The sequence below is a fragment of the Protopterus annectens genome, chromosome 8.part1, assembly GCF_019279795.1.
Source record: "Protopterus annectens isolate FY-2018-M chromosome 8.part1, PAN1.0, whole genome shotgun sequence".
NCBI classification, from domain to species: domain Eukaryota; kingdom Metazoa; phylum Chordata; order Ceratodontiformes; family Protopteridae; genus Protopterus; species Protopterus annectens.
Window position 1 is genome coordinate 140207507 of NC_056742.1, and position 12696 is coordinate 140220202.

Below are 12696 nucleotides of genomic sequence, written 5' to 3' on the forward strand. Positions count from 1 at the left end.
AGGAGCATAAGCAAATGAGAACTTGAACCGACATGTCTGAACATTAACAACCCCTTTCCCCATTTCTGCACATGGGGTCAGGGTGTCACTTCAACAATGACAATCATCTAGAGCCAAGGTTTACATTGCAGGTTGGCTAGCCCTGCACAGTATTTCTTCCACACAGCACCTGTGTGCACACATGCGCACACACACACACACACACACACACACACACACACACACACACACACACACACACACACACACACACACACACACACACACACACCTATAGCTAATTTAGAGTGTCAAGTCGACCTACTGCATATGTCTATATTAGCTTTTCAAATAAATGTCACAGTGTGAGAACATCCTAGATCAAACTGACAACATTTCTAATTTCACAGCCCATCTTTTTATCTTTAAGGTTTTTAGGGTATCACGTGTGCTATTCCAAAATTACCACACTGAATACCTGTGAAGACAGGGCACTTAAAACTCAGCTGGTTCTTCACCAGGTTTTCTTGGTACCGTCTGAATTAACTTATCTGAACATGATCTGTCTTTCAACCTCAAATCAATGTGCCTTTCCTTATATTTCATTTACCTCTCTGGAAGACTCACCTAGAATCTGAGCAATCTGGGCAGGAGGAAAGAGAACCTGCAAACAGCGATTGAGGTATGGCACCAAATCTTCAGCAAAGGCTACACAGAAGTGGACAAACAGTTCTCGCTCTCTTCCACTGAAAGCGGTCTCCTCTGCACGATGAAAAGCTAGAATAATCTTAGTCACCTGAAGATAAATAACAATCTTTTGGTAAACATCACAAGGTAAAAATGTGCAAATTATAAACCATTCCTGTCATCACAACAAATTCCATTTTAAGTAGAGCCAAGGCCAAAGAAAATTGACAGGAAAGCAAGTATTCACTGAATTTTCTAATGAAACATTCACACTCATTCTCTGTTTGCTCTCATTACCCATTTCAGGATTGCAAGGGAAACTAGCCCAGCACTCTGTACAAGACAGCAAAATAATCCCAAATAAAGCGCCAGTCTATCACAGGAAAACACTTGCACATTCTTTCAAACAAGGCCCACACACCTATAAACAGTTTGGAAGCTTTTCACCTACAGCATGTCATTAGGATGTAGAAAAAAATGAAGCACCTGGTGAAGATTCATGCATATGCAGTAGGCAGTCCAACTGAGAAATGGCCGCAGAACCAAGCATTGTGAAGAAGCAAAACTCACCAATATGACAGCAAGATAAAAATTCAGTATAGTAAGAATTCAGCTTTGAACTACACTCCCCCCAACATAAAAAAGAAAAAAAAACAGATCAAATAGCAGCTAAGGTGCTGGAGGAGTGGACAGGGAGGATGGGAATGTGGGAATGAGCAGCTGCTGCCTGCCCATCCATCCTTGGGGAACGAGGTGGCTCTGGGGTTGCTGCTTGGATGACACCTAGAGGAAGCAACAGATGTTACACTCATGGGGCACAGGCTTGCTGAACACATGCTATGACTATTCAAGCACACTGTCAGTATACAAAGGCACACTTCCTACAATAGTAGAGCTCAAATGAGCCACCACAGGGAGGGGGAAGTTGCAAGAGGCAAGGGTAGGCCACACCATTGATTCTGAAAGCTGTCGCATTCCCTACCACCCAGCTCTCACCACAGAGATGAAATGGATGATTAGACATCCCAGGCAAGAACAAGTGGGTTGTAAGGCTTTTGCCTAGCCCAGGGATGGCTGTCTCTCTCCCACAATGGAACAAAAGGTTTAACTGGGTGAAAACAGAGCAGCCACTAAGTATATGGGTATGCCTGTAGAAGGACCAAAAAAAAAAAAAATCAATACAGTGGTGCAGCAAAAGCTTTTAAATATGGTGGCAAACACCCTACTACTGAACCCCCCACTCTGGACTTTACACTGCATTCCAGGAAATGGGAGCTTCTACAAAGATCGCATTACCTATATCTTCAGTTCTGAAACTGGAACCATTTAAAATAAAAGTGCAGTATGCACCACCAATAAGTTAATTTAAGCAGAAATACATTCAACTGCTTATCTGCTCCTTGATATACCTCCCATGCTGTGCACTTACTGGAACTAAACTCTGCAGTCAGCTTTTTTCTGCTAAGAAAGAAAACGAACAAGCTAATGTGATCCGTTTGCTGCCTAACTTTGCTGGGGGTAGAATATTTTTATAATCTAATAAAAGAGTACAAACCCCAAACCCAGAAACCTAATATTACATTAACTGTTCAACATGAAAGGAAAACTCTTGACTCCTTTCTGAGGATTGAACCAAGGACCTCCTGCATTCCATGCAGTTGTCACAGCCAGTGGACCAAAATGGATTCTCAGGACAGTCATGTACCGGATTCCCCCTACAACAGTTTTTTTCAACAAGGAAGCCACCATTTATGTGGAAAATACTTTTGTGAGAAAATCGCTAAAGCTATTATTATTTAATCTGGCAAGGTACTATGAATGAATGCCTAGGCCCTCCAGTACAAGCTTACACTTGGCAATACCTGGCGTGTAAACACCCTGCTCATATTAAATGGAAAGTGCAACATTGCTACATTCCATAACATTCCCTTCCCCCAGCTTACAGCACAGAAAACACCTCACTTCAAAATGGGAATGTAGTTAGAGACCTTTCAACATGGGTTGATAATCCCCTCTCCTTTGATCCTGTTGCTATAGTGGTCCAGAAATCTTTCTACTTATTGCAGCCAACTGCAAAAGGAATATCACCTAGTGTTAAGAAAGTCATTGTCCCCACTATATTCTGCATTGATTTAAGCCAGTCGTAGAATACAGTGAACTTTTTGGGACACATCTCACTAGACAAACAAGAGGTTCCTAATTAACAAAGATCACTAGTTTAAAAACCCCAGGCTAAAAGAAGACTGGAAGCACTGCCCCTTTATTCACTGTCCTATAGTCTCCTGAGGGGTAATCTCTGCCTTGCCTTCCATGCCATCAGGAATCCAGTGAACTAGGAAGTCTTCTATCTCCATAAATCAAACAATACCACTAATACTAGGGCAAGAGATCTAAACCCAGATCAGCAAGTGAAACACTGTAGGCAGAGAGATTTGCAATGCCTTTCCTACCACTGAAGAGCTATACATACATTTCTTCAAATAGGAACTAGATGGCAGATGAGTATTTACAAATTCACTCCTGGATTGATGAAAAAGGAGATGAGGTACAAAGGTCAGCCTGAAATATTGTTGTGGTTGTGTCTTTCGGCTTTTCCCGGTTAGGGGTCGCCACAGCGGAATTCCGGTCTGCTAATGACTGGCAGTAGATTTTTACGTGCCGAGTTGCCGGCCCTGATGCACAACCTTCAACGAAGGTACGCCATTCACCCATGTCTCCACACAGAAGACGCTCTAGCTGAGAATCGAACAGGACAACGTCTTACTGTGAGGCGACAACGCTACCGCAGCACCACCACCGCACTACACAAGGGTCAGCCTGAAATACTGCGATAAAACCCCTCATATACTGCTGTGGCAGTTAAAGCTACAGAATATTTTTGTTTGTGACAAATAGAGTACAGCTTGTTAATTTTGTTACACTGCAAGCATTTGTGTAATAAATCATTACTTTATTCTTGCACGGTGACTGTCTGCCTTTTAGTAGTAACTGAAGTCTAAAAAACTGAACTACAATATCCTTGGCTTCTTTTTCAACAGTTTACCACCCTGATGACGTAAATGAAAGGTAAGTCTGTCAAAACAATTGCACTTTTCTGTGAAAATCCTCCTAGACTCTTACATGATCCAAATCATGAGTGCTTCAAAAGTTGTATAACCAACAGATCAACAAGTAGCACCCTTGCCTTTTGTACTGGAAAATCAGAAGGCTATGGGTTCTACTACCACACCAGGTACAGGGATTAATTTTCCAGTGCTAACCTTGCATTGTAGCATAAAAGGATGCTGTATTCCTGAGAGTGCTGTCATTCTGATGACACATTAAACCAAGGTTTCATTTGCCTGAGTTGGTGGCAGTTCAAGTTGATGTAAAATATCCCAAGGCACTTAAAACAAAAAGTAGGGGAAGTCACCTACAGCCCGGGCCAAATTTTCCCAGTCACTATGAATTCCACCTCTGGTCTCCCCTGGAAAGAGAGCATTAGCCTAGTGGGCCTAACCCATTCAACAAAATGTAAATAAGTCAATATATTTCTTAAATAAGAAAGTCTCTCAATAATGATAATGAGACACAGACAATAAGGACAAAATCTCAGTAAAAAAGGTATTCATGTTGTGCTTTTTGCACATATTGTAATCATCAATGCAGTTTATATATATATATATATATATACACACACGTGTGTGTGTGTGTAGTACTTTACCTATATCAGAAAGCTAACATCCACTCAGACTGGAAACAGTTATCTTTCCTTGTCGATACTGGACACTGGTCTTACAGAGGTTTTCTAATCATACAGTCCCCCAGGAAAAGTACTTCACTTTGTAGTGTGATGTTCAACGTTACATCACTGCTGCAGTAACCCAAGCTATACGGGTTATAACCTGCCAAAGATATTACCAACTGTCCAGCTTTTCAAAGCTTAAGGGCTCCTTCCATGTGCTCCAACTACTAGGAGCTTGAGTAGAGTTCTGTATAAAGGCAGTTACAGGGCCAAACATTTCAGAGCTTTCTTGCAGCTGAAGTGAGCTCCTTCTGCAGGCTTCATGGTACTGACAGTCTGCTAGCGATCCTTCAAGGCTGGGAGGGTAAGTTCCCTGCTGGGGAAAGCCTTCCACTTTGTTTTTCTGAGTTAAGCTAGTGTTTTTTTTTTCCTTGTGAAATATTTTTTATTTTTTGTAAGGTAGGAGAATTAACTTTCTTGGATTATCATTACTTGTCAGGCGATTTTTACATGTAAATGCTTGGGTGTACAAACTGTGTAAATATCTGTCCTCCCCTTTGTTTCTACAAAGATTTGTAGATTTGTGTGTGTTAGGGGAAGGACATCGTGCTTTTGAGGACGGTCTGTGTTTTCCCACCTCAAAAACAGTTTTTCCTGTCACAAGGTTTACCCGTTTTCAAGGCCTCTTTCCAAGCTGAACTCACAAAGCAGTTAACTGTCTCCCTGGTTCTCCCCTCCCCTGTCCACAAGAAAACAAATGCTAGTAGGGAGTCTCTGGGTGTCAGGATGGTATCTTTTCGGACTCTGCCACCAATGGGTGAATCTGCTGTGGCCGGACTTGGTTCCTCAGACTGCTTATCTTTTTCTTCCATGTCTTCCAGCATAGCACCTGCAGCCACTACAGACCAGGAGCTAGACATGTCCTCTGTGGCTGTATGGATGCCCTCTGGGGACAAGGGAGGGCCAATTTTGCCAGTCTCAGGAAAAGGGGTTGGTAAACATCTACTGCATAGCTGAGAAGTACCTGATTGCCAGGACTGGGTGCCTGCCTTGGGTCGGTCTTTTTCCAGGGAGACCCCACCCTCCGAGAAGAAAGCAAAATAAATAAAAATATGGCTTCTCCTGTGTCAGTTTCAAAGAACAGGGAAGACTTGTTGTGACTTCCCAGGGAATTCATTTCTGCTTTTAATTTGACAAACTCATCTTCTGACGCAAAAAAAATCCCGATTTTCAGGCAGAAGAGTAGGGATTGGACAGGCAATGTTCTGCTTCACTGTTTTCTTCAAAAGCTGAAAATTCTGATTCCAAGTAAAGCGTTGCTTCAGATTTCCCTCCAGAAAACTTAAGTTTTATAAGACTTTAATTAAACTTAAAGAGGTACTTCAATGGGAACAAAATTTCTCTCCCCCAGCAAAAGTATTAGCACTTTTTACAGTTGAATATTCCACAACTTGCAGCCATCCCTTCTGTTTTATCTGCTCTAGAGGATGTCTTCTTGATAGCTTCTACTATACCAGACAGTCAACCTCTTGTCCCTACAGTCTGAAAGGTTATAAAAGGTACCTTAGATTCAGAAATCAGTTTTCTAACCCTAAAATGCATCTTGCACAGACATCTTTATTTAAAACTGCTTCTACTAAACACATTGCTAATGCTGATCCCATTCCCTCTGACAAAGATGGGAAAGTTCTTGACAATTTTTAACAAGAGGGTCTATTCTTCTTGCACTTCAATACTCAGAATTTTAAATTTCTTGGCTCACATGTTACAAGTTTTTTACCCCTGTCTTTTGAGAACATGAAAAAGTTAATGTTACCCCTTCTGAGATGACATTTGAATTACTCTATTTTATATGTTCACAGGTACTCAGTAGGCTATTAATTTGCGAGGATCTTAAGAAGCTTTGCCTTACATTCCCATTGTAGCTTTAAGCCCTTATATTTTGCAGATGAATAACCCAGAGGTGGGCTGAACAAGGACATATTGGGACATTTACTTGTTGGCTTTATCTGTGAGGGACATGGGTGCTAACCTGGGGAGTGAATTTACAGTTTCCCATCCATTCATCCAAATTATGGTTTGAACAGAATAAGAGAAGTACTTTGCTTTATGTGGAGTGGAAGACTACTCCACTGAAGAGGCATTACCTGTAATACATAAATAGAACATGTTGGAAGAAAAATTATTTTGCAAAAGAAACTGAAATCCCTTGAGCAGGTGTTCACTTGACTGTTGGACATATGAGTATATAATAAGTCTGACATGATAGGGTCTGTTGAGGCTCTATATGATAGGCAGAGGTTGCCTTTAAGTAGTCTGTATGGCACTGAGAAGATGGACAAGGCTTTGAGATGGTCTACATGGTTTGAGATTTAGGCCCTACATTTTTCTCAGTGAGAAAACATAGTGGTCATTCTAGCTGTGACAAGTACTTAGCCAGGTACATACCGAAATGTACAAAAGTACAGATAAGATGGTCCTAATAGCAGAAAATGAGAGAAATAAGAAGAAGCTGAGAACTGAGATAGAAGGTAAGATAGGAGAATAGGATAACAGCTTCAAGGATCTGGGGGGGTGGCTGAGGAGAAGGTTAAGTCTGGCTGAAGAGGTCAAAGCTAGAATCAGAGGGACTGCAGCCAAATGACATTGAGTGTCAGGGTTAATGTATGACAGAATAATGCCAAAGAAGCTGAAAAAGTAAGATGTACAAAATAGTGGGTGTAACCAGCACTACTGTATGGGAAGAAACCCGGGCAGTAAAGGCAGTGCAGTTGAGGAAGCTAGAGGTGATGCAGATGAAATGCCTGATATGGGTGGTAAGATGCACACTGTGGGACAGATGAAGAAATGTGGATATAAGAGCAGAAGCCAAAGTAGCTGAAATTTCATAAAAGGTCAAACAGAACAGATTACTGTGGTTTAGGCACATGTGCAGAAAAGCAGAAGACAATCTGGTGAAGAAGATTTGGGCAGACAGGAAGAGGACAAGAGGAAACGAAACGAGGGCATCAAGAAAAGAAGTGGATGCATTGTGTGAGAAGATCTATGATTGTCAGGCATTAGTTCTGAATAAGGCAGGAAAGTGGCATTGAATTGAACAGATGGCAACAGTTGACAACACCCCATCTCCATACAGAAAATGCTGAAAAGGAGGTTGATGTTGATACTGAAAGGGGCATTATATTCAATGATCGGGGTGATGAGAATCCCTGGACTTAGATGCCATATCTTTTAGATAACAAGCTGTGCAATGAAAAAGGAATTCCTTACAACAGTGGACATGTGGTGATAAAAGGACAGTTTATAGTCAACAAATGCTCCAAGATCCCCAACTACACGATAAACTTTATTGCATTTGTTTACCAGGAAAGTCCACTGGGCCTAGGTGAGCCCATTTTCAGTGCGTGTGTTGTCAATGTGATCATACATATCTCAGCATTAAGTTTTAGTCCATGGTTTTGACATCAGCTGTTTGTTTGGGAGAGGCCTACCAGGAAGATTTTGGTGTTGTCTGAGAAGCTTATGAAGGCACAGTACAGTAATCTGTAATCTTGTCCAGCCATAAATCCTTAACATTTGCTGTGACCACTGACCACTGAGAAGTAAATGCCAAAGAGGTGTGGCCCAAAGACTGAACCCTCGGGTACAATGCTAGTGGCAGATCTTCTGAAGGAGGTAGAACTACCCATACTAACTTCCTGGATTCGATTTGTGAGTCAATTTACTATCCCATGAGACAGATGGGTATTCACAATTAGCTGAGGTTTATCTATGACATGAGTGTGTAACTTTACATGTGTACTGATTTACCTTATTATCCATTGTTTCAAGTAACATTCTTAAAGAAGTCAACTGTCAGGAACACCTCAAATAACTGTTTGGCTCATTTCAAAACAGACAGTTAAAGAAATTCTGCTCCAGAAGTCCTTCAAAACAGGCTTGGAAGACAGATGATTTCTCACTCCTTGAACAAGACTGTTCCTCTGTGCTTTTCCACCATCTTTACTGATATCCACTGTTCTTCTAAAGATCCAGAAGGACTTCCCAAAAATTATGGTGGTGACTCCCTTTTGGCCTAGTTGTTCTCTCTTCTTTTGAAACTATCCAAGGATAATTACCATAGCCTTCCTCACAGACTGGACACAGGTTGTTTGATACACCCGCAGCCTGGAAACATCATCCAACTGCCTGGATGACAGAATTTTATTACCTTTTAGACAACTATTTTTCTGAGGATGTGCAGCAAGTACTGAAAGAATATTATAAAAAAATGCTACTAGTAAATCATATATGTAAGTAGAAAATATTTTAAAGTTGGTGCAATTACAAGAACCAGGACTATTTTGGGCCAGCTGCCTCTTGTTCCTGATTGTGTAGGTTACTGTCCTTCGGCTTTCCTTACTCTATCAAGATTTATCTGTTGTTCATTTCTGCTTGTCTGCCCATGAATCCTCCCATCCTTTTTCCTGCCCAAAAGTTAAACAGTTTTTGAAAGGGGTTGCACATATCTGTCCACCCAGAAAATTCCTCCTTGATAGCTTACCTTTGTGCTTGAAAGCTAACTCCTCCAAAATTTGCAGTTCTTAATGGAAGGCTATATTATTCATAGCTCTGACTTCTGCAAGATGAGAATCTGATTCTAATGCCACTTCCTCGTAATCTACCCTAACAGCTAAGGCTACTGCAACAGTAATCTAATGCTGAGCATAGTAGTTGCGGAAGTAAACCTACAATAACATTACATAATCCAACAGATCACTGTTGCATTAGCCATACCCCCCTCCCTACACCCCCCTCATTTATTTTATGGATTGCCAGAATGTGTGTGTGTGTGTATACATACATATATTTTATATATATATATATATATATATATATATATGGATGTAGGACTATTGAACAAACGTTCAATAGTCCGAATCCACAATAACTGAACGCACTTTAACGAAAACGCTTTCACCAAAAAAGAGCTTTTGTTAAAGTGCATTCGAAAAAACAAACAAACAAAAAAAAAAAAAACAAATCTTCTTTTATGCAGGGGGGCAAGCCCCCCTGCACCCCCCCCCCACATTTACATTCTCACTCAGAGGTCGCACTACAGTGGGGAAAAGGGAATTCTCCCTTAACCGCACCGTAGTGAGACCGGCACAACCAGCATACTTAACCAAAAGTGCTGCTTTGGTGAACAGCACTTTCGGTTATGTATGTTTGGTGTTTTCTGCTTTGGCAGAAAGTGCCGTCGGGGAACTGTACAGATCCCATATATATATATATATATATATATATATATATATATATATATATATATATATATATATTGTTTTAGTGTGTTTTAGCTGATTTTCTGTATATATATATATATATATATATATATATATATATATATATATATATATATATAGACTTTTCTGTATATGTAGACTAGCTACTTATTCTACTGTATTACATTGTTTTTCAGTTGTGCACTTGCCTTGCTTCATTCAAAAAGTTTTAAATTGCTAATTTTGTAGGGTTTTAATTGCATTTACTGTTTAGGGCTATACACTCAAGTGCGTTAGCCTTTTCTGTGTTTATTTACTGTATTATTGCATTGTATAGCCTGTTTTAACAAAAACAAAAAACAAAAAAATACTGTCTTGTTTGTTTGGTTCCCACCTTTCCTAGCTAGTATAGTCCAGATCCCAGGGTTTGCTGATTTCAGGACGTTATTTTCTGTGTTCACAGCTATCCAGACCCTGCTGTGGTAGAGGGAAGTCCTACTGCTTACCAGTGAGAGTGGTGAGCATTGTACTGCCTATCTAACACTAGAGGAGTGGTTTCCAGTTCTGAAATTGTAATTTTATTAGCCATTTTGGGCTGATTCTATTTCTGGTTTAAAAAAGCGTGTGTTTGCACATTTTTCGCATCGTGCAGCACTGCGGGGCTACAGTTAAACTATTCCAGGTGCCAGAAAGTTTGCTCTTCAAAATTTCCCCTAGAACTAGCTGGTTTCTTAGTAGTAGCACTAAAATCTGAACCCCTGTGACTAGCACCTGCTCTAGAACCTGCTGGAAAGCACTAGGAAGCCTTAAACTGATACAAGCACTCAACTCTCCTTGTTAATAAGGAGAAATTAATTGTAGGCACTAAACAGCCTATAATTGCAAAGCCCCTTGCAAAAAAAAAAAAACAAAACAGCTCTTGAACTTTACAAAAAAAGCACCTAAACAGGCATGTCCAAGGGTCAGCTTCCAGTGATTTCTCCTGTCCACCTGGTGAATCTGGGCATACTGGGGCAATGCAGCAACTCCCTCATGTACACAGACAACCCTCTCCTACCACCCAACACTACAACCTGTAAGAGATGCACTTATATAGCCAAATGGGCAGCAAAGCACTCTCCAGCCATGATTGTGCTAGACAGTCAAGAGGAGAAGGTTAACACCTGCACTACACCTCAAGCAACACATAACCCTTCAAAACCCACACCATCAACACCCACAAATAGCAACACTAAACCCACATATGCAGAGGCCCTTAACATTAACCTGCCCAAGCAACAAGGACCTCTGAAGCTGAAACGCAAACAAACACCAGTCACAACCAAAGTGACACATAGCTCACAACACCAGTGTGCCACCCAACAACAGCCCCTAAGGCAATCAACTTTCCCAATACTTCAGTGTGCCTGACTAATCAGTCACCTATGACTAATGTCACACTCACCAGGCTGAGCAAGGAGAAAATTACAGTCAGCTGCCTGTCGGGTGCCAGGATCCGTCACATAACGCACGCACTCAAGTCACTCCACAACAAGTACAAATATGACTCTGTCATTGTCCAAGTTGGAGTTAATGACTTGAGGCGTACCTCCCTGGACTACATGAAAAGAGACATGGAAGAGCTCTCGGATCATGTGGCCCAGGCAGGTATGACCTAGCCCTGAGTAGCATCCTACCTTTGCCTAGAATGATACCACAGTATAAAGACAAAATGATGGACTTCAACAATTGGCTAAGCTTCTGGTGTCATTCAAAGGGGATCCAGTATCTGTTTGGCTGGGACGACATGATCAACAAACCACAATGCTTTGCCAGAGATGGTCTGCACCTGTCACCCCTGGGATTCAGGTTACTGGCTAAAGTTCTTGCCACCCCATAGTGCCTTTTTTAGGCAAGGTTCAGAAGGACAAAACCACCACCGTAACAGATACAAGCATGCAAAATCTGAAGGTAATGCTACTCAATGCTAGAAGTCTACACTTCAAAATGCACTCTCTCGAGGCACTCCTAACAATAGAGAACATTGATATCTGTGCAGTAACTGAGACCTGGTTCAAGACTCCAGAGAGCACCCCTGCAGTACCAGGCTACAACTCTTACCACACTTTTCGATCGCCAAACTAAGACCGAAACACTAAAGGTGGAGGAGTGTCCATATTCACCAAGGATATTCACACCTCCAGGCTAGTTGCCCAACACAATGCATCTGAAATTCTCCAGGTGCAACAATAGGTAAGACTGCATTCCAAATTGTAGCTTGCTACAGATCCCTCACCATGCCCCAAGATTCTCACTACACCTTTCTAAACATACAGGAAATATTAAGATACAACCAACCAAACACCCTAATAATGGGTGATTTCAACTATCCTGCCATTAACTGGGAAAACTACTAGGGTACCAACAACTTTTCCCAACAGTTCTTGGAATTCATAAATTCCAAAGCCCTGGCTCAACTAATCCATTGTCCCACCAGGGGCTCCAATATCCTAGACCTGGTCATTACCAACATGGGAGATAGATGCTCCACAGCAGTGGTCACCCCCTCATTGGTCAGGTCTGACCATACGCAAATCACCCTTGACATCCACATCCTACCCCCCCCCCCCCAGTAAGGAAACATCCGTAAAAAACTTCTCCAAAGCCAACTTCATGCTACTTAAGTCAGAAGCGACAAACTTCATGGCACCCATGCAGATGGGAGCTGAAAGTTCAACTGCTGAATCCTACACTAAGGCACTGTATGAGCACATCAACTCGTGCATGAATCGTGCCATCCCAAATAAAGCCAAGACGCTATCCTCCAAAAAAGGAAGCCAATTTGGTGGTCCCCTGCCATAAACAAACTATACAACAGAAGGAAGAAACTGTTGCAGAAAAGAGGAAAAGCCCAGGATGCAAAAATCTCCCTTAGCAGCCTCAGTAAGAAGCTGAGATCCCTGATAAAATTCTCCAAAGCTAGTTACGAAAATAAAATTGCCAAAGATTCCAAAGACAACCACAAGGTATTCTATAGTTATGTTGTTGTTGGGTCTTTTGGCTTTT

At 41.4% G+C, this 12696-nt stretch overlaps 1 protein-coding gene across 1 annotated transcript in view; it reads right to left on the bottom strand.

Moving 5' to 3' along the window:
* Positions 1 to 12696, bottom strand: part of COG8 (component of oligomeric golgi complex 8) — a 59029-nt gene that overhangs the window by 15796 nt on the left and 30537 nt on the right. The window contains exon 4 of the mRNA XM_044081785.1: positions 607 to 775. Within this exon, the coding sequence (XP_043937720.1) occupies positions 607 to 775 (169 nt within the window). The remainder of the gene's footprint in view (positions 1 to 606; positions 776 to 12696) is intronic.